The sequence below is a fragment of the Tachysurus fulvidraco genome, chromosome 19 (genome assembly GCF_022655615.1).
Source record: "Tachysurus fulvidraco isolate hzauxx_2018 chromosome 19, HZAU_PFXX_2.0, whole genome shotgun sequence".
In the NCBI taxonomy this organism is placed as follows: Eukaryota; Metazoa; Chordata; class Actinopteri; order Siluriformes; family Bagridae; genus Tachysurus; species Tachysurus fulvidraco.
In genome coordinates, this window is record NC_062536.1 from 3,413,609 (window position 1) to 3,439,134 (window position 25,526).

At 36.7% G+C, this 25,526-nt stretch overlaps 1 protein-coding gene, 1 long non-coding RNA gene and 1 pseudogene across 2 annotated transcripts; 1 reads left to right on the plus strand and 2 right to left on the minus strand.

Annotated features, from left to right (window-relative positions):
- Positions 1-2,379: 2,379 nt before the first annotated feature.
- Positions 2,380-12,484, minus strand: LOC125139498 (annotated as a pseudogene).
- A 1,578-nt stretch (positions 12,485-14,062) lies between these two features.
- Positions 14,063-19,073, minus strand: LOC113645461. Its single transcript, XR_007138543.1, has 3 exons — positions 18,776-19,073; positions 17,385-17,735; positions 14,063-16,670 (listed from the first exon to the last, which is right to left on the minus strand). It is a non-coding gene; the product is annotated as an uncharacterized LOC113645461 (long non-coding RNA).
- A 626-nt stretch (positions 19,074-19,699) lies between these two features.
- On the plus strand, positions 19,700-24,863 carry LOC125139507 (lysine-specific demethylase RSBN1L-like). The gene is made up of 3 exons (XM_047803739.1): positions 19,700-20,224; positions 23,437-23,613; positions 24,744-24,863. The coding sequence occupies exons 1-3, from the start codon at positions 19,747-19,749 to the stop codon at positions 24,815-24,817; spliced, it is 729 nt and encodes a 242-aa protein (XP_047659695.1). The 5' UTR covers positions 19,700-19,746; the 3' UTR covers positions 24,818-24,863.
- The last annotated feature ends 663 nt before the right edge of the window (positions 24,864-25,526 follow it).

Below are 25,526 nucleotides of genomic sequence, written 5' to 3' on the forward strand. Positions count from 1 at the left end.
ATTACAGATATGCTAATTGAATGTAAACCAAGCAGACTACTCAGATCATTAGGATCAGGTCAGTTAGAGATACCAAGGGTTCACTCAAAACAAGGTGCGTCAGCATTTAGTTATTATGCCACCTATAGCTGGAATCAGCTTCCAGAAGAGATCAGATGTGCTTCAATAGTAGACGCTTTTAAATCAAGATTAAAAACACATCTGTTTAACTCTGCATTTACTGAATGAGCTCTGTGCTGCTTCACACTGACTGCACTTTTTATCCAAATCACTTTTACTCCTGTTTTATTCTTTTTAACATATTTTAAACTGTTTTTATTAAAATCACATTTATTTTCTTTAATTATTCTTTGTTTTTATTATTTTATCATGTGTCTCTTATTTTTACACACATATTTTTTCTCTCATAAATTGTTTCCTAATTATTATGTAAAGCACTTTGAATGACCTCTGTGTATGAAATGTGCTATACAAATAAACTTGCCTTGCCTCATATACAAAGCACTCTGGTGAACAAACCTCAAGCTGAACAGAATCTACTGTGGTATTTAATGCTGAAGAATTTCATTTTATACTGGATTTAGGGTGCATACTTATTTATAAATTACATTTATAATCAACTACTGTGTTTTCTGTTTTCATTCTCACACTTTTTGCACTTCCACCTACATTTTGAAGGTTTTTCTTTAAGCATAGAAAACAGAAACTGTTTGAATCAGAAAGGTATTTTTTATTAGACACTGATGACAAACAAAAGTGATATTTGCAACATTTTGGCATGAACAATGTTTTATGTGAATCTTAAATGAATAGTTTTCTAAGAAAAGACCAAAGTTTACCACAAGTAGAGACTAATAGGCATTATGATGGGGAAATTGTAGATTTACATGAATTAGGTAGGACTGTCAGGAGAGTAGCATATTTAACATATTTTATCCATTTTTAATAATGGGTTTAAATAAAATTTAAATTACAATTAATTGTGTTTGGTATTTCATTTTCTGAAAAAACCTGAATCACATGTTTTTTCCTGCAAATTTTATAGCTCCATGGGCTTCATGTTTGTTTAGGTATATTCTATAATAATGTATCTTTGATGACAGGTATATTTATGATGAGGTCTCTGTTCATGTGTTAAAGAAAATAATGCTGACAAAAAAATACACACTTATGGCCTAACCTGCACTGTAGCTCCAGCAGATATGATAGTTTCACAGAACAGAACAGGGAACCTCATTGACACTGGAGGGTGTGACTATAAATATACAACCCGACAATTGTGGATTGTTTGGAGTTATTGTCCTCAAATAACACAATTTCCTCATCAAATTGTGTTTTAGATATGATAGCTTTAAAAAATAAACCTAAAAAAATGACATTAGTCCTTGTTAGCTGTTAAACCAATTTGAGCTTATATCAACCTATTAATATCTACAATGTAGCAGCTAGACTTTTACTTGCATATGAACACAATCAGGGTTTTAAGTCTCATACATTTTCTGAGTCAGCAGTGGTCAAAGTCATAAACTACAGCAGGGGTCTGTACGGAGCCGCACACCTATAACTATCCAATTATGTTTTGAAACTTATACAGAGTCTCAATCTTAAAGTCTATTTGGTCAAGTATTTTGTTAAACAGATTTGCTTTCTTGTAGAAATCTAAGGTTCAGATCTATCCCATTCATGAGAGTTAAAATTAGATGTTTTAATACTCTTGCATTTGATTAAAATGTACAGCCTTTTAAATTGATTCTGGAGCTCATCCACCTTGTCAAACTTGTCCATATGCTTTTTTGTTTTGGTCTGACTTGGATCCAAAACACTCATCCTTGCTTAAGTATCACAAATGTAAACTTGTATTGCTTGCAATAACCATGATATGAACTAATCATAATATACATTACATTTTACATCTTTTAAGCACACTTTGTATTATTTTACTTAGTATTATTTACACTTAGTACCAATTAATTGTTTTATATAGTCTGAATATATTTGGGTTTGTGTTCAATCAATATGGTACAGTACAACCAGTGAGATGGCACAGCCTTGAAATTTAGGTAACTCGCACTAAATGTTTTGATTAAATATACCTTGTTTTAAAGTAGTTGCATCAAAATCTTCAAAAAATTGACCATTTCCAATACTTCTGGAGATGAATGTACTGTACAGTATATGTACATTAGTTTTACAAGTTATGTAATCTAATCCAAAGTTGTCTAAGTGTGATACTGAATATCTGCAAGTTCTAGATTCTTTTCGTTCTTCTAGATAACCATACCTTAGTGACTGAGAATCTTCACAGACACATTATGATACAGAATGCATAACAAGAAGATTTAGAAAAATGAAGTTGCACAGCATTCCAGATTTTGCATGTTAATCAAGATCAATGGTACTCATGCTGTAGAAAACAACCTGAAATGTACACATTATTTATCTGTATAAATTCTTTACAGAATTTCCAGTGTTTTTAATATTATTAGCAATTGACAAAAATTGAAGTAACTACATCTACCTCAGAATTATTTGATGACTATCCATTCTTATAAGTATTTTTAAAGTGATTTAAATCTATAACAATCAACCATGTTTTCTTACTGAACCAATTAATTTTCCACCACCTCCCAAATTCCACTCTCGCTCGTGTTTATAATATCCAATATCGAATAAAAGAGCATATGTTCCCTTTTGAATCTGGCTCCTCTTAAGTTTTTTTTCTTTCCACTCTCACCATTGGCAACATTGGAGATCTAAATCTATATCTAGATTATTGTATAAAACAATATTTCCTATTTGTAATAGTGTTTGAAGAAAAAAGCTGAATTTGAATTTGTCCAATCAGAATTTGGAAAAGACTACAAAACGGCTGTACCCTGATATGGTGAACAGATACAAGTTTTGTTTGCTCACACATGTAGTGTAACAACTACTTAGTCTTCCATGATTAGATTAAGGGCATTTGCCCATAAGGGAGAACTTTGAAACTGTACAGCTCACGTGCTTTTAATGGAGTTGAAAAACACAGATCTTGATCTAACTGGAAATTCAGACCAAAAGTTTTATGGTAATATTATTTTTTAAATTAATTTAATCCACTGCATGCAGTTTTGATTTGTCAGTCCTTAGTAAGACTACAATACTGCTTACTGGGTTCAGATGAAACAAGGAATGCGATCTGACTTGCATCATCTGAATATTCTTGGTAGATGGCCTGGTTACTGTTTGAAGTCCTCTCAGAGGCAACACACATTTCATCCTCATGCAGCTGGAGAGCTGAGAATTGGTATGAAATGGACCTGAAGATTGCAGAAATTGAGCCCAATAAGGGTTACAGAAGAATAATAGAGGAGAGCAAGTCTAGAATGAATTGTGAAGTCATACCTTTGCCTGTAGTTTATCCGCAGTACAGTCCTTGTAACTGCAGTAATGATAGCCATGACAGTCGCAACACTGACACTTATCACAATCATCAACCCACACCGCCTTCTGGAAGTTACAGTTTTTCCGAAATATTGTGTGAAGTTCATGTATTAGATTAGGTCTCAATTAGGTCAGCTACCCTGCTCCTTTTAGGAAAAGACACCCAATCCATTATCACTAAATCTGAATGTGGAAATGAAGGAATGCCAATTTTACTCACTAGTTCTATTAGGCTGATGGCCTATAAGGGAAGGCGGCTGTTATTCCCACATTTCATGTTGGCAGCATCCATTCTGGCGTGGGGGCTAAAGCCACCCTCACATTATCACTGGGGATCTTTCGATACCTTTACATATAATGCACAAGTGTCATTATGGTGAATGAGAGGTTTAAATATACTGTATGTATAAATAAAATGAAAGTATGGAACTGCACATGCCCTGTGGTCTGGAGCTCTTTCTAACTCCCCATTAAAACAGAGTTCCAGTGTTTTGTTTCTGAAACTCAGGCTGTTTCACACATTCAGAGTTGTTTTCATGGAGATAATAACCATAATCGCTATAATAAGGAGACAGAGATTTACAGTAGGCTGTTTCACTTGAAAGTCTTACATTCAGTGTCTCATATATAATCTGTTGATTTTGAGAAATACTGTATGTTACAGGATACTGCAGTCCAAAGGAAGCATCTCATTACCACATGTAATCTTCTCTGGAGCAGGGACATGGTTTCTGTTGCTTACTGACGACATAGTTATGTCCCTTTTGGCAGACGGACATCTTTTTCAGTCTTTGAAAAGTTTCTTGTAGCCTAAGACACATCCATTTGTCTCTGAATCTTGTTGTTCGTCATCAGAATGGGCTAACCATTGTATGTAGTCCTGCTCGTTACCTGTTTCAACAGTCAAACATTTTAACAGTTTTTATTACAAGATGAATTGCATAGATAACTATGTAGTTCACTGAATACTAGGCTTAAGGGTTATATTTTAGTGGAAGATTTTTCAAGCATGCTTTTCAATAGAAATAGATATATAATATTGCCAATCTATATGGTTTATGGAATTCATTCATTCACAAGAAACCATCTCTGCAGATGTACAACAAACAAAAATTCAAAGTTTTTAAAGGTTTACTTTTTTTATCTTTACTCCCAAACACAATATATTTACTCACATTCTCTGGTTAGAAGCTGCACAAAGTCTATAGTCACTGCAACCCACAGAGGCTGATTCGTATCAGCAGGCCGATAACCAAACACACTGATTTTCAGAGTCTTAGTGCCAGGCTCAGATGTAAGGCCAGCAAAAGTACATGGATGCTCTGTGAAATTATAAGTCTTCCAACACTGACCTTCATCTGTGGAGAATCTGAAACGCACACATACAAACACTGTTAATGAATAAAAGCATCAAACAGTCGATGAGCAGACAGAAATTATTACCCAGTCCCTAAACATTAAATTAAGTTTCTCAGATACATGTTAACTCTTTTTCTTAATAATTTATAAACAATATTGATTTGTAGCTCAATATGTGTACATTTCTGTTCCCCCTTAAACTTACTTTATAGCAGTGGTCTGTCGATCTTTGCGAACCTCCACAGCCACTATCAGTCCTCCTGAATCCAGTATGCTGTAATGGTGAGGCCCTCTCAGTGCACATATCCAGTTATACCCTCCATCCGAGGAAACATACACATCTGGCGGAGATGCTGAAATGGATTCCCCGACACTGCCTGTGAAAATAGAGGCTGTTGGATTCTGCACTGGGCGACATCATGTTAATTCTAGTGCTAATGCTATTTAGGTTCTGTTACCATGAGCTATGATCAAGCCAACAGCAGAAGGATGAGACAGAGGCAGCATGGGAGAAATGCCACTGTAGTGGCTGTGCTCTCCATGAATGTGCAAGTTACACTGAAACATACAAACAAAGGTTTTATCTCTGTCTGCTCTCAAATATGTTAGTACAAAATATAAATACCCGTTTAATGCTTTCTTCACACTCCACATTTTTTGGCTTTTTTATTGGCCCCCACTTTCCACCGTTATTGAATGTGATGACTGTGCAAATTCGTCCATCTGTAAAAAATGTGTATAATAATGCGTAGGAGTAAGAAGCCTTTAGATAAAATGCAGTCAATAAGACTGTAGAGGTGAAATATAAAATGTATGTTACAATCATTATAACTGCCTCAAAGAAGTGAAGTTTATAAATGCACACAGTAAATGAATATGTAGTACCCTCCTCAAAGACATTGGGTTTAGATATACTCCTCGCAATGATGTCACATTTGTAAGTCACTCTTCCTTTCACTACCGAACAGATGCCGTTCAAGAGGACTTGGTGTAAGGATGCCACGGTCATCAGACGTATACACTGTCCCAAAATATGTCTCATCTACAAGTTATGAGATCCCAGAGTGTTAAAGTGTTTCTAAAGGGAAAAAGAAGTATGAATTCTTCTAAACTTCTCTGTAAAAGAACACATCCTTAATCTAAGCCATTCATGTTCTATTGTAATATGAAGTCTGACTCTGTTCTGACCCAAAAAAAATCAGCTGTCATGCTATTTTTTCATATAGTAGTGACTGGTCAGCCCTTGTCTGCTAAGTACTTAGCAAACAGAGCATATAAAGCATTAGCACTTTGACTGTATATGTAGAAACAACAAATGGTTTAATGTTTAAACTGACATGATGTATTATTATATTTTCTGTAGCATCCTTAAGCAAGATTGAAATCATCATTTGAGAGAAAGATTGTCTGGTAGATCTGTACCTCCAGGACTGTCCACATGCATAAAGATCATATCTTCATCGCCATCCAAAACTGAGTAGAACTGAAAACAAAGTAGGAACATGCAGGTATGATAAAGGCCGCATGATACAGCTATGTGGATGTCTAGTTATGTGTGTGTGTTTGTGTGTGTGTGTGTGTGTGTGTGTGTGTGTGTGTGTGTGTGTGTGTGTGTGTGTGTGTGTGTGTGTGTGTGTGTGTGTTCCTTGCAGACTGTCAACATAGAGGTTGTGGGAGAAAGTCATTTTTCTGCTGAATCGACCAAAATGTATTGAGACCAACATCCTTATAAATCTCCAACCAGGTGAGTAAGCATTTCTGTGTGTGTGTGTGTGTGTGTGTGTGTGTGTGTGTGTGTGTGTGTGTGTGTGTGTGTGTGTGTGTGTGTGTGTGTGTGATATATAAACAACAAAGTATGATGTTGAGAAATAACTTCTGTTTTGTCCCCTTTTATATTTCTGACCTTGAACCATGTGAAAAGCTGACTGTATTGTTATGTTTCTGTAGTATGTAAGTTCTTTCACTGCATTAAATTCTTCCTCACCTGCTCTGAAGTGACTGATGGAAGCAAGGCTTTGGTAAATTGATCACCATGGTCCAAAGAAACATAAATAGCCCGAGAAGAACCCTACACACAAACACACATCATAATGAAATCTGAGACTACTGTAAATTACAGCCTATGATCAAACATTTAACTATGGATGTGTTTTCACAACCGGATTCTCCATTTCAGAGGTGAATAGAAATCCTCCAATGTAGCCAAAGGAGAAGATATTCTGAGCAATGGTTGTGAAAGTTTGCCCTAGGTCTTCTGTGCGTCTCAAAAAAAGGTCGCCTCGCCTGTCTGCCTCTACTACATCTGTTTGGAATCCCAAAGGCACAAAACAATGCAAAAAATACACAAAAACAAACCATTTAAACAGATTTTGTTTAATATATTTACATTTAACATAATTTTAATGTGATTTATGGGAATGGGTATAAACAAGGACATCTCACCTGTGACTTTAGGCCTATAGCTGAAAAAAAGACTGAAGCTGGATCCCCTTTTAATGACCAAAAGAGAATGAAATATATGAGTGATTAAAAGTCAGTGGAAAGTAAAAAAAAAAATTACATCATGCACTCACTGACCACTTTATAGGAAACACCTCTACATCTGCTCATTTATGCAATTATGCAATTATTGTAATTAAAATCATTCAGATATCAGTTAATAACTTCAGTTAATAAAAAATTAGAAGAAGAATTATTCTGATCTGTAACCAGATAGGCTGGTTTCAATTTAATTTTCAGTTCAATTTATCTGAAGAGCACTTTTAACAATTCACATTGTCTCAAAGCAACTTTACAGAAGTATAAAAAATTACATTTAAGATTAAGTTACATCTATCTAATTAAGTTAGAAAAACTCCCTCGCCACCATCATTATCCTCAGATCAGCAATAGCAGTATTTCAGAAACTGCTAATCATTTAGTCTCAGGATGTGGGGTAATTTATAGCGGAGTAGACAAGAGGGTTGCACGTCCTACGCGAAGTACGTCTTTAAAATTGAGAGTATGGACAAGCATAAGGGAGAAAAGAGAAAGCTAATAGAAGCATTTTAAAATGAATAAAGGAAATCTAGTACAGTGGTGTGAAAGTGTTGGCCCCCTTCCTGATGCATGTCACACTTTAATGTTTCAGATCATCAAACAAATTTAGATATTAGTCAATGATAACACAAGTAAACACAACATGCAGTTTTTTAAGGTTTTTATTATTAAGGGAAAACAAAAACCTACATGGCCCTGTGTGAAAAAGTGTTCCCTAAACCTAATAACTGGTTGGTCCACCTTTAGCAGTAAGAACCGCAATCAAGCATGTGCAGTAACTTGCAATGTGTCTATTACAGCACTGTAGAGGAATTTTGGTCCACTTATCTTTGTAGAATTGTTCAGCCACATTGGAGGGTTTTCGAGCATGAACCACCTTTTTAAGCATCTCAGTAGGATTCATGTTAAGACTTCTACTAGGCCACTCCAAAGTATTCATTTTGTTTTCCTTCAGCCATTCAGAGGTGGACTTGCTGGTGAGTTTCGGATCATTGTTCTGCTGCAGAACCCAAGTTCACTTCAGCTTGAGGTCACGAACAGATAGCCACACTTTGTCCTTCAGGATTTTTTGGTAGACAACAGAATTCGTGTTTCCATTTATCACAGCAAGTCTGCCAGGTCCTGAAGCCACAAAACAGCCCCAGACCATCACACTACCACCACCATATTTTACTTTTGGTATGATTTTCTTTTTCTGAAATGCTGTGTTACTTTTACACCAGATGTAATGGGACACACACCTCCAAAAAGTTCAGCTTTTGTCTCGTCAATCCACAGTGTATTTTCCCAAAAGTCTTGGGGATCATCAAGATGTTTCTAGCAAATCTGAGACGAGTCTTTTATGTTCTTTTTGCTCAGCAGCGGTTTTCATCTTGGAACTCTGCCATGCAGGCCATTTTTGCCCAGTCTCTTTCTTATGGTGGAGTCATGAACACTGACCGTAACTGAGACAAATGAGGCCAGCAAAAACTTTTTCACACAGGGTCATGTGGGTTTGGATTTTGTTTTCCCTTAATAATAAAAACCTTCATTTAAAAACTGCATGTTGTGTTAACTTGTGTTATCTTTGACTAATACTTATATTGGTTTGATGATCTGAAACATTAAAGTGTGACAAATGTGCAAAAAAAATAAAAATATCAGGAAAGGGGCCAACACTTTTTCACACCACTGTATATACAAAAGAGACAAAATAAGCCATTAAACGTATATAAAAAATTTAGGGTGGAAAAGTCATTAAATATTACAGCAGCGGAGAATGGAATAGTTTTATAAATATTTTTGTCTTCTTTATATTACCAACTGTTACATTAAAAGACAACTTATGTGACTCATATTTTCTTACTCAAATGGTCAGTGAATTCAAACAAACTTTTCTTACCATAGCATTTTTCAGCAAATAGAAGCATGCAAAAAAAACAAAAAACTTTTTCTTCTACAACTCGTATGTCTACCAATAATATATATATAGATAGATAGATACAGTATATCTACATTGATCTCACCATGTATAAGAGTAAACTCCATCATGGATTTTAGACCAACTCCTCCCAAAGTTCTGTGAGAGCCATAGAGAGCCCTGTAAAAATTTTATATGAAAAGAAAAAAAAAAGTTAAAATGTGGGTTCTGCATCTAAAATGTCCAGTTAGTTTTTATTGTACTGGATCAATCAAAGATATTGATTGTCTTCTTCAGATGAACTTTTTATCATTACAACTGATGAAACACGTGACTCATCTTACTTGGTTCTAATGTTGTTGTTTTTTTAATTGCCAACAGACTACAGATATCTATAATAACATCTTATATTAATAAATATTTCAGCAGGAGATACTATTATATCATGTTAATTCCACAAAATGTTGAAAGTTGAAAGATCCTAAAAGGTCCTAAATTAGCCCCTGCAGGACAACGTTAAATTCCACATTAACAAGTGCTGTGTAAGTATGGAATAAATGTTAAATTATTTGTGTTGGATCAGTTGTAGCCTCAGATAATCAATCAAAACAAGATTTTGGCCAGAGATTACAGCTGACTGACCTGTGTGCAGATGACCAGCAGGTACTCTGAGTTTTGGTGATGGAAGGTAATGGGCTGAGATGGGTGGAATGGTAACTGTACTGATCTGAATGTCTTTCCCGAGTCTGTGGAAGTAAATATAAGTCCTCCTGGGAGGTTGGCAATGGGCAGCTCGGCCGTCAAAATCAACTAGAAAAATATGTAATTGGTACAGCTTCAGTAAAGCTTACATGTAAAATAAAAATAGGGTAAACCTGTCACATGCAGATAATAAAATAATAGATGAATGAGATATCTGTTGTATTAATATAACATTAGAATGTCTGTAAAATTCCACAATAATTTAACAAGAATATATTATTTTTGTGTCCCTAGAAAGGCAAATCCTGGGGGAAACGTTGCTATTTATTATTATTTAGTTTTAATAGTTATATTATTTATTATAACTTATTTTAATTACATTTGGTTGACCATAACACAGCTGTCTTTTATGGTCATTTTCATGGACAAATTTAAAAGCAGGTGAAGCTCTTTGTAGTAGTAAAATTTAAGTATCATGTTTCTTTCCAACACATGTTTACTGTGTTTCCAACATGACACTGGAGAGGGATACACAACACAAAAGTGCACAACGATTAATAATAGCTTTTTTTGTGCAATGTGCTTTGTCTGCATGAGTACACCTGAGTACAGTTGCTTATGCTGTCTCGTGAGTGTCACTAAATACTTTTAACTTTATGGGTGATTAGTTTTCAACATATACACCTGAGAATGAAGAAAATCAGAAACATTTGCAAATCTAGTTAGTTGCTATGTGAAAAGTTAAAGACAACTAAAAAAAACTGATAAATGAGGCCTAGTTGATGTGGATCTGAATACTTTTTTAATTAGTGTCATAAACTGCTTAAAAGTGGTTTAGAGTTGCCCACCTTCTGTGAATTCCCTGGGCCTACAGTTATCCCAAATTCCTTTCTTATGAACGAATTGCCAATGGTATAGGAGATGTCATGAAAGGATTTTCCATAATCTTCACTGTCAGAAAACACAGGAAGAACTATGTTACAAAATGTCTAGTATATCCATGACTAAGATTAATTGAATAGCTAATACCACAGAATTTAATGTCACTTGCTACTGTATGTACTAACCTCCTGTACAGTCGAATGGATCCATGTTCATAAAAAGATTCCAGTGGAGAACTGACTGTGGACAAAACCAGGATAACCTGACAAAAAAGAGAATTAATCAGTTCAGAAGTACTAAATCTTTTATCGACTGTGAATGCGTCTGCTTTATATTACTCATGTCCTACAAATATTACTGTGAAGCTGTTTAAATAAAGTTTAAATAAATGCCTCAGCCAGATGAATAAACATAAATGTGTATTTTTTTTAACTTAACCAAGAAAACAGTAAACCAAGAAAAAAAAAAAAAAGAGCATAACAGAAAAAAATAATAATCCTTAACACTTTTTAATGCAAAAATATAAAAGGACTCAAAAGTTGACCCAAAATAACAGCACACAGTAATTTTATATTAAATTGATATTGTGTCCTTTTTAGACACATCACGAGATCACACTCACCCCAGTTCCATTGCCTACCCACGTTAAAATAAAACTAGAGCCGTCATCTCCATGAAAAACTGTCTAGGATGGAAAAGAGGAGAAACTTTAAATGCAATATATGATTTAAACACAATATAAATATTTTTCAACAATTATTATAGATATTATGGAATAGCAAGTTGCCATGGATTCCATCAACCACATTAGTGTTAGTTTTACTAACTAAATATCTATTACAATATCAGCTTTTTCAAACCCAGTTACAATTTGTTACACAAGGTGCATACACAAGTGTTTAGTGTTTGTTTTTGACCTGTTTCTGTTTTCATTTATTTAAGTTATTTACACCCCACAGAAATCCTCAGTGTAAAGTTAATACCTACAGACCTGAAACATAACTCATCTAAGAGTGGTTTCAACAGTAGGTGAGTTCAACAGTGATCATTTTATAAAGGTTTATAATATTAAACCAGTACAGTATCACTCCACAGCTTCAAACTAGTTCAGCTGCATCACCACAAAAACCTCCATGCACAATAAAAAGCAGTTAAAACTCTAACATATAAAATGATTACGGTTAAGCATAAGATATATAATGATTAAGGGAGATTGTGGTCGTGCAAGTAGTGTAGTAAGGTTCTCTCACCTCGAATGTGTTGCTCTCCAGGGCTGCGTGCTCTCTGGGAGTCACAGGAGTTGTACATTCTACGAAGCTGGACTTCAGTGACCGTGTCCCCCGCTGTATACGGACACTTCCGTCCTGTCCTACTGAAGTTGACCTGGAGAAAGTCAGTGTTCTTGGATCACGCTTTCCATGCTGTGCAAGCACCAGTGAACATGCAAGAGCTAAAACAGTCAGTCTCCAGACCATGACTGTAACAGTGATTCCATCCAGCACCAGTAACGTGAGTGAGGGAGCTGTTTCACACTGACATGACCAGGGAGGAGACACGCACGACAAAGCAGGTCACAGCAGAGCAATAACACAGAAGCAGGTCTAAGTATAAGTATAATAATAAGTGACCGGCAGGTGGCAGCATATACATTATTGATGAACACATAAAGGTGCATTAAAGCCCCGAGTTACACATCAAACCGTTATTAGCACAAACTTCCCCTACTCAAGCTAAAGAAATAAATAAATAAAAAGTGATAGTTTATATCAGCCAAATGGTTGCACTATAGTGCATTTGCGTACAGACAAACCTGTGTTTATACTTGGCTTAGATATTAGTTTAATTCCTTAAATTAGTTTAAATCCTAAAATCGGTGTACAATTTTGTTACAAAATTGGTCTAAATCTAAATTAACAATTTTTGACATAAATGTTAGAAGATGTAGGGCATTTATTACAATTGCCAATGTAAAAGGAAGTGTTATATATTATTATAAATTATTTTTCAAAATTTATGGATAATAGTATAATATTTATAGACATAAATTTAGTTTGGTTTGCAAGTGGATCTAAAAAAAATGTTTAGCAAATGTAATATGTAGTATCTTTAATAGTATTAGCACTCATTTGTTTAGCTAGCATGGTAAAGATTTGCAACACAACATTAATTTGTTTAGTGGATGTAGATGGCATGATTTATCATGTTTTGATTAAAAAACCAAGGCAGCTTCAACCACGATTATGCCACAATCACACAGATAACTGCTTTGATGTAAATGTTGTCATGTCTTATACCCTATCCTACTATATATCATGTCCTATATTAAATCTCATTTTTAATTAGGTTTTTCCGTGACAAAGTCAATATAAACTGGCATGTTCTGCACGGAGGACTCAGTATTTTGTAATGGAAATAAAAATAATTTATAGACATATGTTTAATGGGTGGAGTTAAGCTTAGACAAACATGGTGATTATTCATTATCTTATTGACAAATGAGTGAATGTATATAAGGTACTAATTCTAACTAAACTACTATGCCAACATTAGAGAAGGTGCATAGAAAAACTTTATAGTTGTATTCTGATGGTGTTGACTTTGTTGCTTTAACCTTTGAAGTTACTTCTGCCTGGTCAGCCATGGCATTAAATCATAGAGAAAAAGCTGTAGCATTGTATCTCCTAATCTAGGAATTGTTGATAAAAGCATGCAGCTTTGATTGAACAGTTTCAACAGGAATCATGCCAAATGTACAGTCATAGGCAGCTTGTCTACGGATTATGGGCATGGTAATGTGACTCATATTACACAGAAAGCATGTTGACTGAAGGTACAAAGCTCTCTGAAGCATCGATGTCTTTTGACAGTGTAAACTTGGGTGAGATCAAGTTGGGATTATAGATAAATATTTTTTTTAATCATAGAGAGAAAATCGCATATTAAAGCAGCAGCAAAAGTATAGTGTGATTGTGTATTTATGTGTTACTGTGCCTTTATGAGAGTTCTGCTGACGTATGCGCTTAGACTGGTGAGTGCGCATGCGCCAGACAGAGCTAGCGCGAAATTGAATATATACAGACGTGTTGTTGTTATTCTGCCTTCTAAGTTGAGTAAACCAACGCTTTTCTTTTCTTTTGTGACGGTAACCGAGTGTTTTTGTTTCTACGTCACTTTTATTCCGTTTATATGTGTGTATGTTGGATGTGATTGCTAAAGAGGATCAAATACAAAGGCGTTTTGGGATAACTTGCTGTTTGCCTCGAGTGTTTATTCCCTTTTAAGTCACCTTGTTTTTCTCCGGGTCAAATCTAACAATCCGACCACGTTACAAATGTCTGTTTACATTTTGCCATAGTGTTTGATTATCTCCTTTCCACATCCAGATAAAATCTGTTCAGAGAGTGATCAGTTTACTGAAAACTTTTGCTTCTCTAGCTCATATGCCAAGTCCCCAGAATGTTGCTGCAAAGAAGACAGCACTTTCAAATGCTCATGCTTCATATGCTTCAGAAGATCTCCAACATCTTGCTGCAAATATTTATATATTACTGTATGCTCATCCCCTTTCCATACACAGCCTCCTTGTTGACCTTCCAATCTAGACTACTAAACTACCATGCCAACATGGCAGTTGGTTGAAGTGGACACCAAGGTATTTGTAGGTGTCGACCACCTAAACATCCTGTTATTATGTTCTGCTTGTGGTCCTCTTCCTCCTGACTTCAGCCAACATTACTTTGAGTTTGAACACATTGAGAACAAGATGTTTCTTTTCACACTACTAAACACATTTGTCTACTATGTCCCTATACCAATCTTCCTTTCCATGTCTAATGTGCCATAACACAGAAGATTCATCCGGGAATTTCTGTGTGTAAGACCCCTGACTTCTGGAAAACTGTGGTGTAAAAAGGGTGAAGAGGAAAGATCCAGCTGGTGCTCTGTTGTCTCTATCTGTCTTTGAAATTTAGCTGGTGCCATAAAAGACCTAAACAGAAATATGACAAATTGGTATAAACCAATTTTTGAAGACAAAAGAATCTGCCAGTGAGTGGAATCAACTGTTTTGACACTCTGGTCCCAACTCATCTTTCTCTGCCTGTACTATTGTCAGTGCAACAGGAAACACACCTCTCTTATTTGGGGAGGTTTAAGAGCTATATCTGCTATATAATGTCATAGTTTTTTCCACTTACCGTGTGACCTAAAAGGGCATCTATGAATAATTTTGGGTTAGAGATGAGAAGCAATACTTGGACTTTTTTTTTAAACAGTGGAGAATACAAATTGCAGAGCTGTCACTAATGTGCCTGGAGCAAATTCACTAATCCAGCATGTGCTGCTCTACATTTTAACTGGTCATGGGATCACCTTTCTTTTGTAGGGTGTATTTTAGTAATATGGAAACACAACAGTGTCTATGATATGGCAATCATGGCAAGATGAACACCACAGTGTTTTATCCACCTTGAACCGCCTTGTCATGGGATCATAATGAGCTGGGAAATAATAAGTGCTGGCCCAGCCTGAATGTGATCCCTGTCAATCATATCTAGCTGTTTAAATGCATACCCTTTTGTAATGTGTGTACTGTTTTGTACCCCAAAATTACTAAATAGAAAGGTTGGGTAATATCAGCCACCTAAGCATTTGTCCTTTATAAGTGACTTTGGCAGTCTCAGATACTGATACTGTATCTGGTACTGTAAGCCCAGATACTGTACTTCTACCAGTCCAAATACACACCTCCTTGAAGTTGCTGTGGAAAATAACAGTTTTTTTCATGGGATATTGGAGACAAGGGAATCTTAATGTGGTGATCACTGGGGACGGCATGACCAGGTAGAGGCAAAAACACACAGGAGAAACCCTTTGCAACCAGCTCTCTCTAGTAATCTGTAACTACTGTACTGCTTTCAACAGAACCACAGGATCCACTTATCTCACTATTCAGGAGATGGAAGTAATATATTTAAAGTTTGTCTGCACAATAATTTGAATGAGGAGAAACCTGTGGAGATTTGTGGGACCTCTCATACTGCAAACAACAGAGATTCAAACTACTTATCCCAATTATCATTTACGTTTACGGCATTTAGTAGCCTTATCCAGAGTGACTTACAACTGAGCAACTGAAGGTTAAGGGCGTTGCTCAGGGGCCCGGCAGTGGCAGCTTGGTGGACCTGGAGTTCGAATCCATGACCTTAACCAACACCTTAACCACTGAGCTACCACATCCCCACGTCATACCACATCACATCATACAACATCATCCTGAATGAACTTACAAACGTGTTTATGGACAGTAAATTCTGGTGTGCGTGACATACAAGAATTTGTCAATTTGGATCTCTTTGGGCATGCTAACTCATGGATGTAGCATTGACATCAGCTGATTTACAGATATGTTACGAGATTTAGTCAAATGCAAATGCTGCAGTCTTCCATTAATTTGGGGATGCAGCAGCCTGTGGCCCAAATGGAATGCCATACTGCTACCTGTCCAATTGCAAATAAAGGGGTTTGCTGTGAGTTCCGCCCATCTCAGGACAACCTTCAGATGCTGCATGTGCCACTGCCAATAATTACTGTAAATAATATCATCTACATCTACATTTTGTGTGTGAGAAAGCAATATGGTTGGCTGTGCACTATGACCCAATTTCCAGTGATAAATGTTCCAGTGTGTGGAGCTTTGCTCTCAGGTCAAGAACATATTGAATTACATTTTTTCTAGTAGTACTTCCTCCCAATTCTTTGGTATCAACAACTTTGTCATCTCTTCTTTAGTGTGAATGTTCCAGAGACTTCATCAGGGTCATTAAGGAATGACAGATTTGCGAGAGCGGAGCATTGTGGTGGCACACTGAAACAAGAGAGACGTAAGAGAGTTAGTTCATCAGAAAATGGGGCAATTGATGCCAACACCTTTAGCAGTGAGACCCTGGCAATCAGTTGCAGAGGATGTATTTCAAAAAAATATATGCTGAAGAAAAATATGCTGATTAAAGAGCCAAAAATCTCATTTCTCTGCATCACATCCTTGCTTGTGAATAGCTGTGCCTTTGGGATGCTCCTTTTATACCCAGTCATAAGGTTCACCTCTTTTCAATAAACTTTTTTACCCATAAAATGTTACAAATAGGTGATTGTTGAGCATTCCTAAACTTTCCCAGTCTTTTGTTGCCCCTGTCCCAGCTCTTTTGGAACAGCATCAAAATCAAAAGGAGTGAATATTTGCATATTTGCAAAAAAACGATAAAGTTTATAAGTTTTTCCATTAAATATCTTATCTTTGTAGTGTATTCAATTAAATGTGGGTCAAAAAGGACTTGCAAGTCAATGTAGTCGGTTTATATATACATTTTATACAATGTTCCAACTTCATAATAGTTGGGGTTTGTAATTAGGAGGAGAATATTAAAAAGAATGTATATGTAGTCACTGAGCTGTGTGGGTGTTCTGGTGTCTTACTTCAGAGTATTTAACAAATAACCATCTGTTACACCAACAATACTGGACAGTGGCACTGGACACACTCTCTGACCCTCTGGAAGTCTAGTGACAAACTGTTCCTCACCTCAAGGTCGATCGTATCAGTGCAGCACACTGCTTGGCCAGCAGCCACCTCCTGCAGGCATCCCAGAATGCTGTTGATGTTGTTCTGGGCTTTAGCCAACCCTCTGCAAAATCACCCACTTCAAATCCGCGTAGTAACAGCAGGCAGCCAGCCCCACGTGTCAGCTTGAAAATCTCAACAAAGGTTCCAGCGTCATTGTGCGGCCCCATTTAACTGAGTGCTATGATGGATATGTCATTTTTGCTGGAGTACTCCCATGGTGGACCAGTCTTCTGCCTGGCCTTGGAGCAGAAACTCTCACACAAGGTGGCGCTGTTTCACTTCAGCATTTCTTCTGCTGCTTCGGTGCTGCTGTTGAGAGATTTGTTTTACGTGACCTATTTGTGATCAGAGTGAGCATTTAACGTTAAATTTATTTTAAACAGTTATTATTGTCTTCACTGCGCTACTGTGTGTCTCAGTGTGATGACTCTCACAGCTATAATTCACAGTAAAAGCTTTTATGCGTTTCCCGTCCAAGTTTAGTTGTTTATTGGCTATACCTAATATCCAAGGGTCTGTTCCATATAAATAAACACTATTATATAGATATTTCAATTAAGAATTTTTCATTAAGAACTATTCAATCTATATGAAGATATGGGAGGTGGGGAATGAAAAGGATTTAATTAAACATGTAATTGTATTAATCATTAATACACTATTGAAGAAGAAAAAGCATTACTTTTTTAAAAATCCTTAAATTTCCATTTTGGTTTGATAAGCATTGATTTAAATCATGCAAAATAATATATTTAAATTATTAATATATATTAATATATATAGTATATATATATATAATAATGTAATATATATGTTACTTTTTTAAAAATTGTACAATGTATAGCAGCCTATTATCTACAGCTGTAAAGTTAAGAAATATTTAAACTGTGATAAGAATAATTAAAACTGGAAAATAGGACCCAAGGTTCCCATGTCAGATTATTACACTTGTCCAGCAATAACAGGAAAATTAGTGAAAATGAGTGCAAACCTCGGTGTGTGTTAGTTACAGTTACACTGTTTACTGACTATTTAAATTATAGAAATACAAAGAAATTGGTTTTCCTTTGTTTTTTCTGTTTTTTTCTGTATGAAATATATTGTAGTTGAAATAGCCAGTTAGCTAGTAAGAGGTGTTAAGTTGCTATCTTTAATCTATTATTATAACTTATCCAATATAGTAAAAGTGTTATTCTGTTGATTCACACACACATAATAATATGACTGATGACACCCATTCCTAATAATCCAGGCGTAACCCATATTAAAATATGTAAATAATGTTGACCCAATGGTGAGTATGTTTGTATATTTAATACTAAATGATGACTTTCTCTCAGTATTATTACCTGAGGGCTCTGGGGTATTCTCAGTACACCACATGGTCAGGAGCAGCACTTAAGGGGCCCCTGTAACTGACAATAAGAGGATAATGAGGTGAATGTGTGTATAAACACGTGTGATCTGTGTATAAACACGTGAGATCATGTGTGTATAAACTCGTGAGATCATGTGTGTGTATAAACACGTGTGATCATGTGTGTGTATAAACACGTGTGATCATGTGTGTGTATAAACACGTGTGATCATGTGTGTGTATAAACACGTGAGATCAAATGTGTGTATAAACACGTGTTATCATGTGTCTATAAACATGTGTGATCATGTGTGTATAAACACGTGTGATCATGTGTGTGTATAAACACGTGTGATCATGTGTGTATAAACACGTGTGATCATGTGTGTGTATAAACACGTGTGATCATGTGTGTGTATAAACACGTGAGATCAAGTGTGTGTATAAACACGTGAGATCATGTGTGTATAAACACGTGTGATCATGTGTCTATAAACATGTGTGATCATGTGTGTATAAACACGTGTGATCATGTGTGTGTATAAACACGTGTGATCATGTGTGTATAAACACGTGTGATCATGTGTGTGTATAAACACGTGTGATCATGTGTGTGTATAAGCACGTGTGATCGTGGTGTGTGTATAAACACGTGTGATCATGTGTGTATAAGCACGTGTGATCGTGTGTGTGTATAAATACGTGTGATCATTGTGTGTATGAACACGTGAAATCATGTTTGTAATTTCTTCCTCAGTGTAGAAGCATCCTGATGTCCTTTTCCCGCGTAAAGGAATAATGATGCGATATGTCTGGTCCTTGTGGCCCCGCCCACTACCCAGTCTGACGTCACCGACTGCTCACCCACCCAGCAGGACAGTAGACGCTAAGCCCCGCCCCTCTCCTGCCTCTCACACAAACAGCGGCAGTAGACTGAGAGAGTAAATAGAGAAAAGCTCTAAGATGGCGGAGCCAATGAGCCTCATTCAGTTTGGCTCAGCGACGAAGAATCCGCTCTCCAAGGCCAAGGAGACGAAGCCGTCGTCCGAAAACCGACCGCAGTCTTCCCGGGACCACCAGCCTCCACCTCCTAAAAAAGTTCGGAGCGAAGAGAAGAGCCTGAAACCCAAGAAAGTGAATGGCGAAGGCGGAGACGAGAAGCAGCAGCAGCAGCAGCAGAGTTATGGCAGCCCCACAACATGGAGCGTGTCTCCCGTCAAGCCGAGCAGTCCAGCGCAACAGCAGCAGCCTCGTCTACACAAAGTGCACAGTGTGTTCAAGCAGAGCGCCTTCATCGCCTCACCTAAACCCAGAAAGCTAAAGGAGAAGCGGGAGCACGACAAGGAGAAAAGGAAGCACAAGCTGGAGAACAGCAGCAGCCTCGGTAATGTTAGTGCCGCGATGAAGAAGGAGAACGGAGAGCTGAAGTTGGTGCAGAAAGGTAACGCAGTGCCCTCACGTCCTTATTCATCCGGTATTTAACCTCCATTCAGCGCACACACTCACTTTCCACAGCGATTTACAATAAAGTGCGGGTAAATGTGCGTACATGAGAAAGTGCGGGCTAACAAACATTAGCCTGCACGGCTAAGCTAGTCTGTTAGCATGTGGCTAATGCTAACGTGAGTGATGGCCGCACTGTAACAGCACGTTAGGGCTGATAGACACGGGATCATACACATCGTGTTCATTTCATTTAAATCTGCTTAAAAGAATACCACAGTGAGTCGTGTAACACACCGGAGAAACACTTTAGTGATTAATACTGAGATCAGCAGCTGTGTGTTGTGATCTGTGTTAAACACCTAAATCTGTCACCACACATCAACATGACATTTATACATCATACACACATTATAACAATATCAGTGCATGTTTACTCCCAATGTGGTTTATTTACATCTTAGCCATCTTGCATGTAAATCTCACTCTGGATAAGTACATAGTTAATCACCAAGTCTTTATATTTACAAATTTTTACATTTTTTACATTACTAATTTAATATTTCACACACAATCCAGGACATGAAGCTGTGTGATGGTTTATCTTCATAGGGCACAAGATAATAACACATGGTCAAGTCCAGCTGAGATTATATTCTTTAAACACTGCATCTGTTTATTTACATGCAACTGAATCTTTTGTTCGTGCCAGCAATCTCTGTAAAAGTGAAAACGACCTTTATGTTCCCTCACAGACTGAAGGGCTAATTCACTGTGTCATTTTCCACATGTGGTAATGAAGTACCATTTAATTTGACTGTCATTGAGACATAAAGGACATCAGCAATGTATTGATACACAAAATTCACAATTAGACACGATATGGTGTGATACAGTGCTGAAGGAATATTTCTATTATTTATCGATTTAAACATTCTGCATCATCAAGTTGAATAAGCTGAAACTTCATGAAGACTAATATGGTGTTCAGGGTTGCCAGATTTCAGCAAAACTTCTGCCACAACTGAAAAACGATCAAAAATAGTCACTCAAAAATTGAGTAATACTTTTTCCCCTACACCTTTGCGTTAGAAAGCAGTTCCCTATGGTGCACAGATATTTCTGATTGGTTGTTTCAAAATCTTAACCCTGATGGCGGGACTCGGGGGGTGTGTCTGAACAAATGGATGCATTATTTCTTTTTCAGCTGTTAGCGCTTTATCCTGTGAGTCTCACCACTTTCGCTAGCTCAGGCATGTTTTGTAATCATGTTTCTGAATACGAATGTCACACACTGCAGTGGCTTCTTAGAGAAAACTGCAAGAGACGCAGAGATTGCTCGGGAGTTTTTTGCTCTTTTGTTTTTGTTTGTTTTTTTAATCCCTGTAGCATCTCCTGATACAAAATAAAGAGGATGGAGTGTGGGGCGGATTAACTTTAATTGTATTACAGCACCTGAGAAATAACGTTTTTTTATTGTACAGCATGTTGAATGTATTGTTAAAAATCCAACCGTGTCTCATCTAGAGCTTCGTATTAAACGATTCACTAGACCGTACCATTACAGGCCTTAAGGAGCTGTATAAGGGATAGTATTATAATAGTGGTAAAATCAAACCTAACAACGTTATTGTAGAACTTATTTTTAGCCTCAAATTGTTGGTTAAAACTTAATCTTTTTACATTGACTCGAGCTGCAGGAGGTTGGAGCATGTTGTACACAGTGTGGTATGATCCACACCTAATTTTCCCACTCACCCAGTACAGAACAGACACAAGTGTTTTGTTTAACTGCACGAATACTGAATAGAAGAAACCCAGGCGTAACTTTAGTTTTGTTAGGCGTTGGAGGGGGAGAATTAACCCTGTATGATTGATTACAAACTAAGTGAATTGTCAGTGAAAGCTCTCGTGGTGTGTTTTAACTGTAAGCTGCTCTCATATAGAAACACTTCAATCTAACCAATCTTTAAATCCACTGTTCTCTCAGTCACAGATGGATGATGTTAACAAGGTCAGGAATTCTACAACAATAAACCTATAAAATGTAAATAAGGATATGTACATGTGCAGCAGAAGCACTTATCGAATAAGCTTCATTTTATTAATTGTCCTCTGTGTTTATGTAAGAAGATGTCCACAGCTTTATTTGTTCGGCAGCACAGATGAAAAGCTCAGATGCAGCAAAAAAAGATGATTTGTTGCTCTGCTCTGAAGTCATACAGCAGGGTATAAAATGTTTCTGTCGGATACAAAACTGGAGTAAAGGAATCGTGTATTACAAAATAATATACACATTTTTTTGTTTATTCTGAAGCTACAAACACCATGTACACATTTCAGCACACAATTAAATCATCTGACTTTAGTCATCACAGTATTCAGGCTCTTACTGGGCTTCTTAGTGCCGTCCTCAGTCGCCCCACACCTACTACTCTGCATGTCTGTCTAAATGTCACTGAATGTACCTGACCTTTCTGTTCCTTTTAGAGAGTTTTGCTTTTTTATCAATCAGACTTCTTTTGATTTAATTGACTCTGCATCTCGAGGCATTGCTAAAGTTCAGGGGTTTTTTCAGCAGGTCTGATTTATTAAGCCGTATTTGAATGGATTTATTCCTAAGTTGTTTAGAGGGTTGTATATACATAAAAATGTAAAGTGTAGTGGAAATGTTAATCAACTACTATGTCAACTTTGTACATCTAAACTCTACTGATCGGGTTTAAATCATTAGTTACATTTATTTTTTTAGTTTATGGTTTTAATGAAAAGAAATATTTAAGATGAGTCACTCAGTTAAGAAGAAATGCCACTGTGTAAAGTATGGGGTGTGACATTAGTTCAGTCTTCCACAACATATTTTTTTAATGTTTTTCAACACTTTATTAACCCTTCATTAGATCCAGTGTTCAGTAAACTAGGTCTCAAGCCTTTATACTTGTCCACCCCAATATATACCAGTCTAAATTACCTGTGTGTCTGATATTCTGTGAGTTTCAGCTTTTATGTATTTTTAGCTGTGGTGTTCATGTGTCTGGTGATTCAGGGCTGATGGGTTTTCAACAACACACACAGGAGTATGAAGAATCTCCTTGTATTTAAAAGTTTTGTGTTTTTTTTTTTTTAAGTTCATATAGGATATTTGAGTTAACACAAGTGAGAACATGTCTCTACTTTCCTAAATTAATTTTTTTCCTTTTCCTTTTTCAGAGCACATCAAGGAAAAACTGAAGGAGCGCGAGAGAGAGAAAGAACGGGTACGGGAGAGGGAAAAGAAAAAGGAAAGGGAGAAAGACAAGGAACAGGCAAAAGAGAAGGAGAAGAAAAAACACAAATTGATGAATGAAATCAAGCGAGAGAACGGGGAAGTGAAACCACCACAGAAAGGTGAGTTACAAAAGAGCGAACGATCATGTAGTAGAGGTCAGAAGTTTACATACACTGGGCTAAAGATATTTAATCTCTGAATTCTCACACAAGTCAATTATGGTGTCAAAAAGATGAAAGAAATTGGTTTAACAACTTTCTGAAGGTTCTGATCAATAATTATCATATTGATGGGAGCTGGAAAAGAGCCAGTGCCTTTTTGACATCGATGTAATCAGAAATCCATGCAAGCCTTCAAAGACCTCATAAATGTAGCTGTGATGGTACCTGGAACATGTACAAACAAGTCCATGCCAATATAAAATTCTGAGGAGCACACAGACAGAGGATATGAGGTCAAGGAGCACAGAGAAACTTTCAGAGATGAATGTGAGCTTTGGTCTGACTGACTGAAACCCTCAACTGCAACAAACGTAGCACCAGGTACAAAAATGTATGCATCCACCATTAAGATTGTCCTACATGACCCTGGTCTGTAAGGCTGTTCTGCAAGGCAGAAGCTACTCCTTCCCTAACTGCAGATGTTCACCAGGAATGAAGGAGGACTATCTAGAGATACAGAAAGAAAAGAAACAAGACGTCAGACAGAAAATAAAAACTTAGTCACAGCTGAGTCTTCCAGTGGGACAATCATCTAATCATCTGTAACAAAGTGGATTTGAAGTGTTGCTGTGACCATCACAAAGCCCCGACCTGAATCCCTCAGACAGTTAGTAGACTGAGAAGAAAACGTCCAAGGCCTAAACAAGGAGTCCCACAAACCTGACTGAGTTATACCAGTTACTGTCACGAACTACGAGTCCAGCAGAGAATAGTGAGAAACTTGTGGAAGACAAAGTCACAAAATACTAGTGTGTGTGTTTAAGTGTTAAGACTAGTTTAACTTCTGACCCACAGAAAGCCTGACAGATTTATTTACTCGATTGTCGTTGCATTAATTTTTTTAATGGATATAAACCTGTGTGAGACACCAGAAGTGTGTGCAGGTGTGAAAGCTTGAGTTGAAGGTCATTAGACAAGCACTTGTATTTGTAGATACAAATTTTTTGTTTGTTTTGTGACACAAAGTTGGTATTTGTTGGTGGCATAAGCAATTTCCTCTGTCCTGTGCTCTTTACTTTTAACTTTAGGGACGTCTCCAACAGCTGGTGCACATCTGTGTCCTGTAGGGGTTTACCATCCGTTTTCAATTCAGCATCAATAAACATTGCCTGAAAATGCATTTAAAAATGTTCACTAGATTAAAATTTTCAGCCTGTAAAAGTATAGTAATTAAAATGTGTGTATGTGAGTGAGAGAGAATGAAACATTCAGGGTCAAACCATTCCAACTGCTAAGCTTTTACAGTGCTTAGGCTTGTTGTCTTGTTAGTTAAAAATCAGTTGCAAAAAGTCTTTCACAGACTAGATCAGGCTTGTTTGCAGAAGTATTCACCTGTTTTAACAGTTTGGCATCATCCATTCATTATTACTTCCACAGTAAACAATTCTGTGATCTTAGCTTAGCAATCAAATCATGACTGAGCAGTTGGAAATTGTTATTAGCATGCTAGCTAATTAAGTTGTCAAGCTGTTAATCAACCTGGATTTTAACACTTTAGCCATATTGTTTTGGTAATAAAGTTTTTACATGTTAAAAGCTTGAGTATTGGTAGCATATGGCTTTACTGATGCTAACATCAGCAAGGCTGCTTGTGCATTTCCTGCAAAGCTTCCAGTGATGTGTCCTATCAGTCATAATTACTGACCTGGACAGTTCACATGGACATCACACCCATGGCTAAGTAAAGGTGACAATAACGTCATTTCATCTTTTATTTATTTACTTGTGTATAAATCGTATAACATCCAAGTCACAAATGCTGTCATCTAATATTAATCTAATATTAATGCCCCACAGGCTTTCGCCCTGCA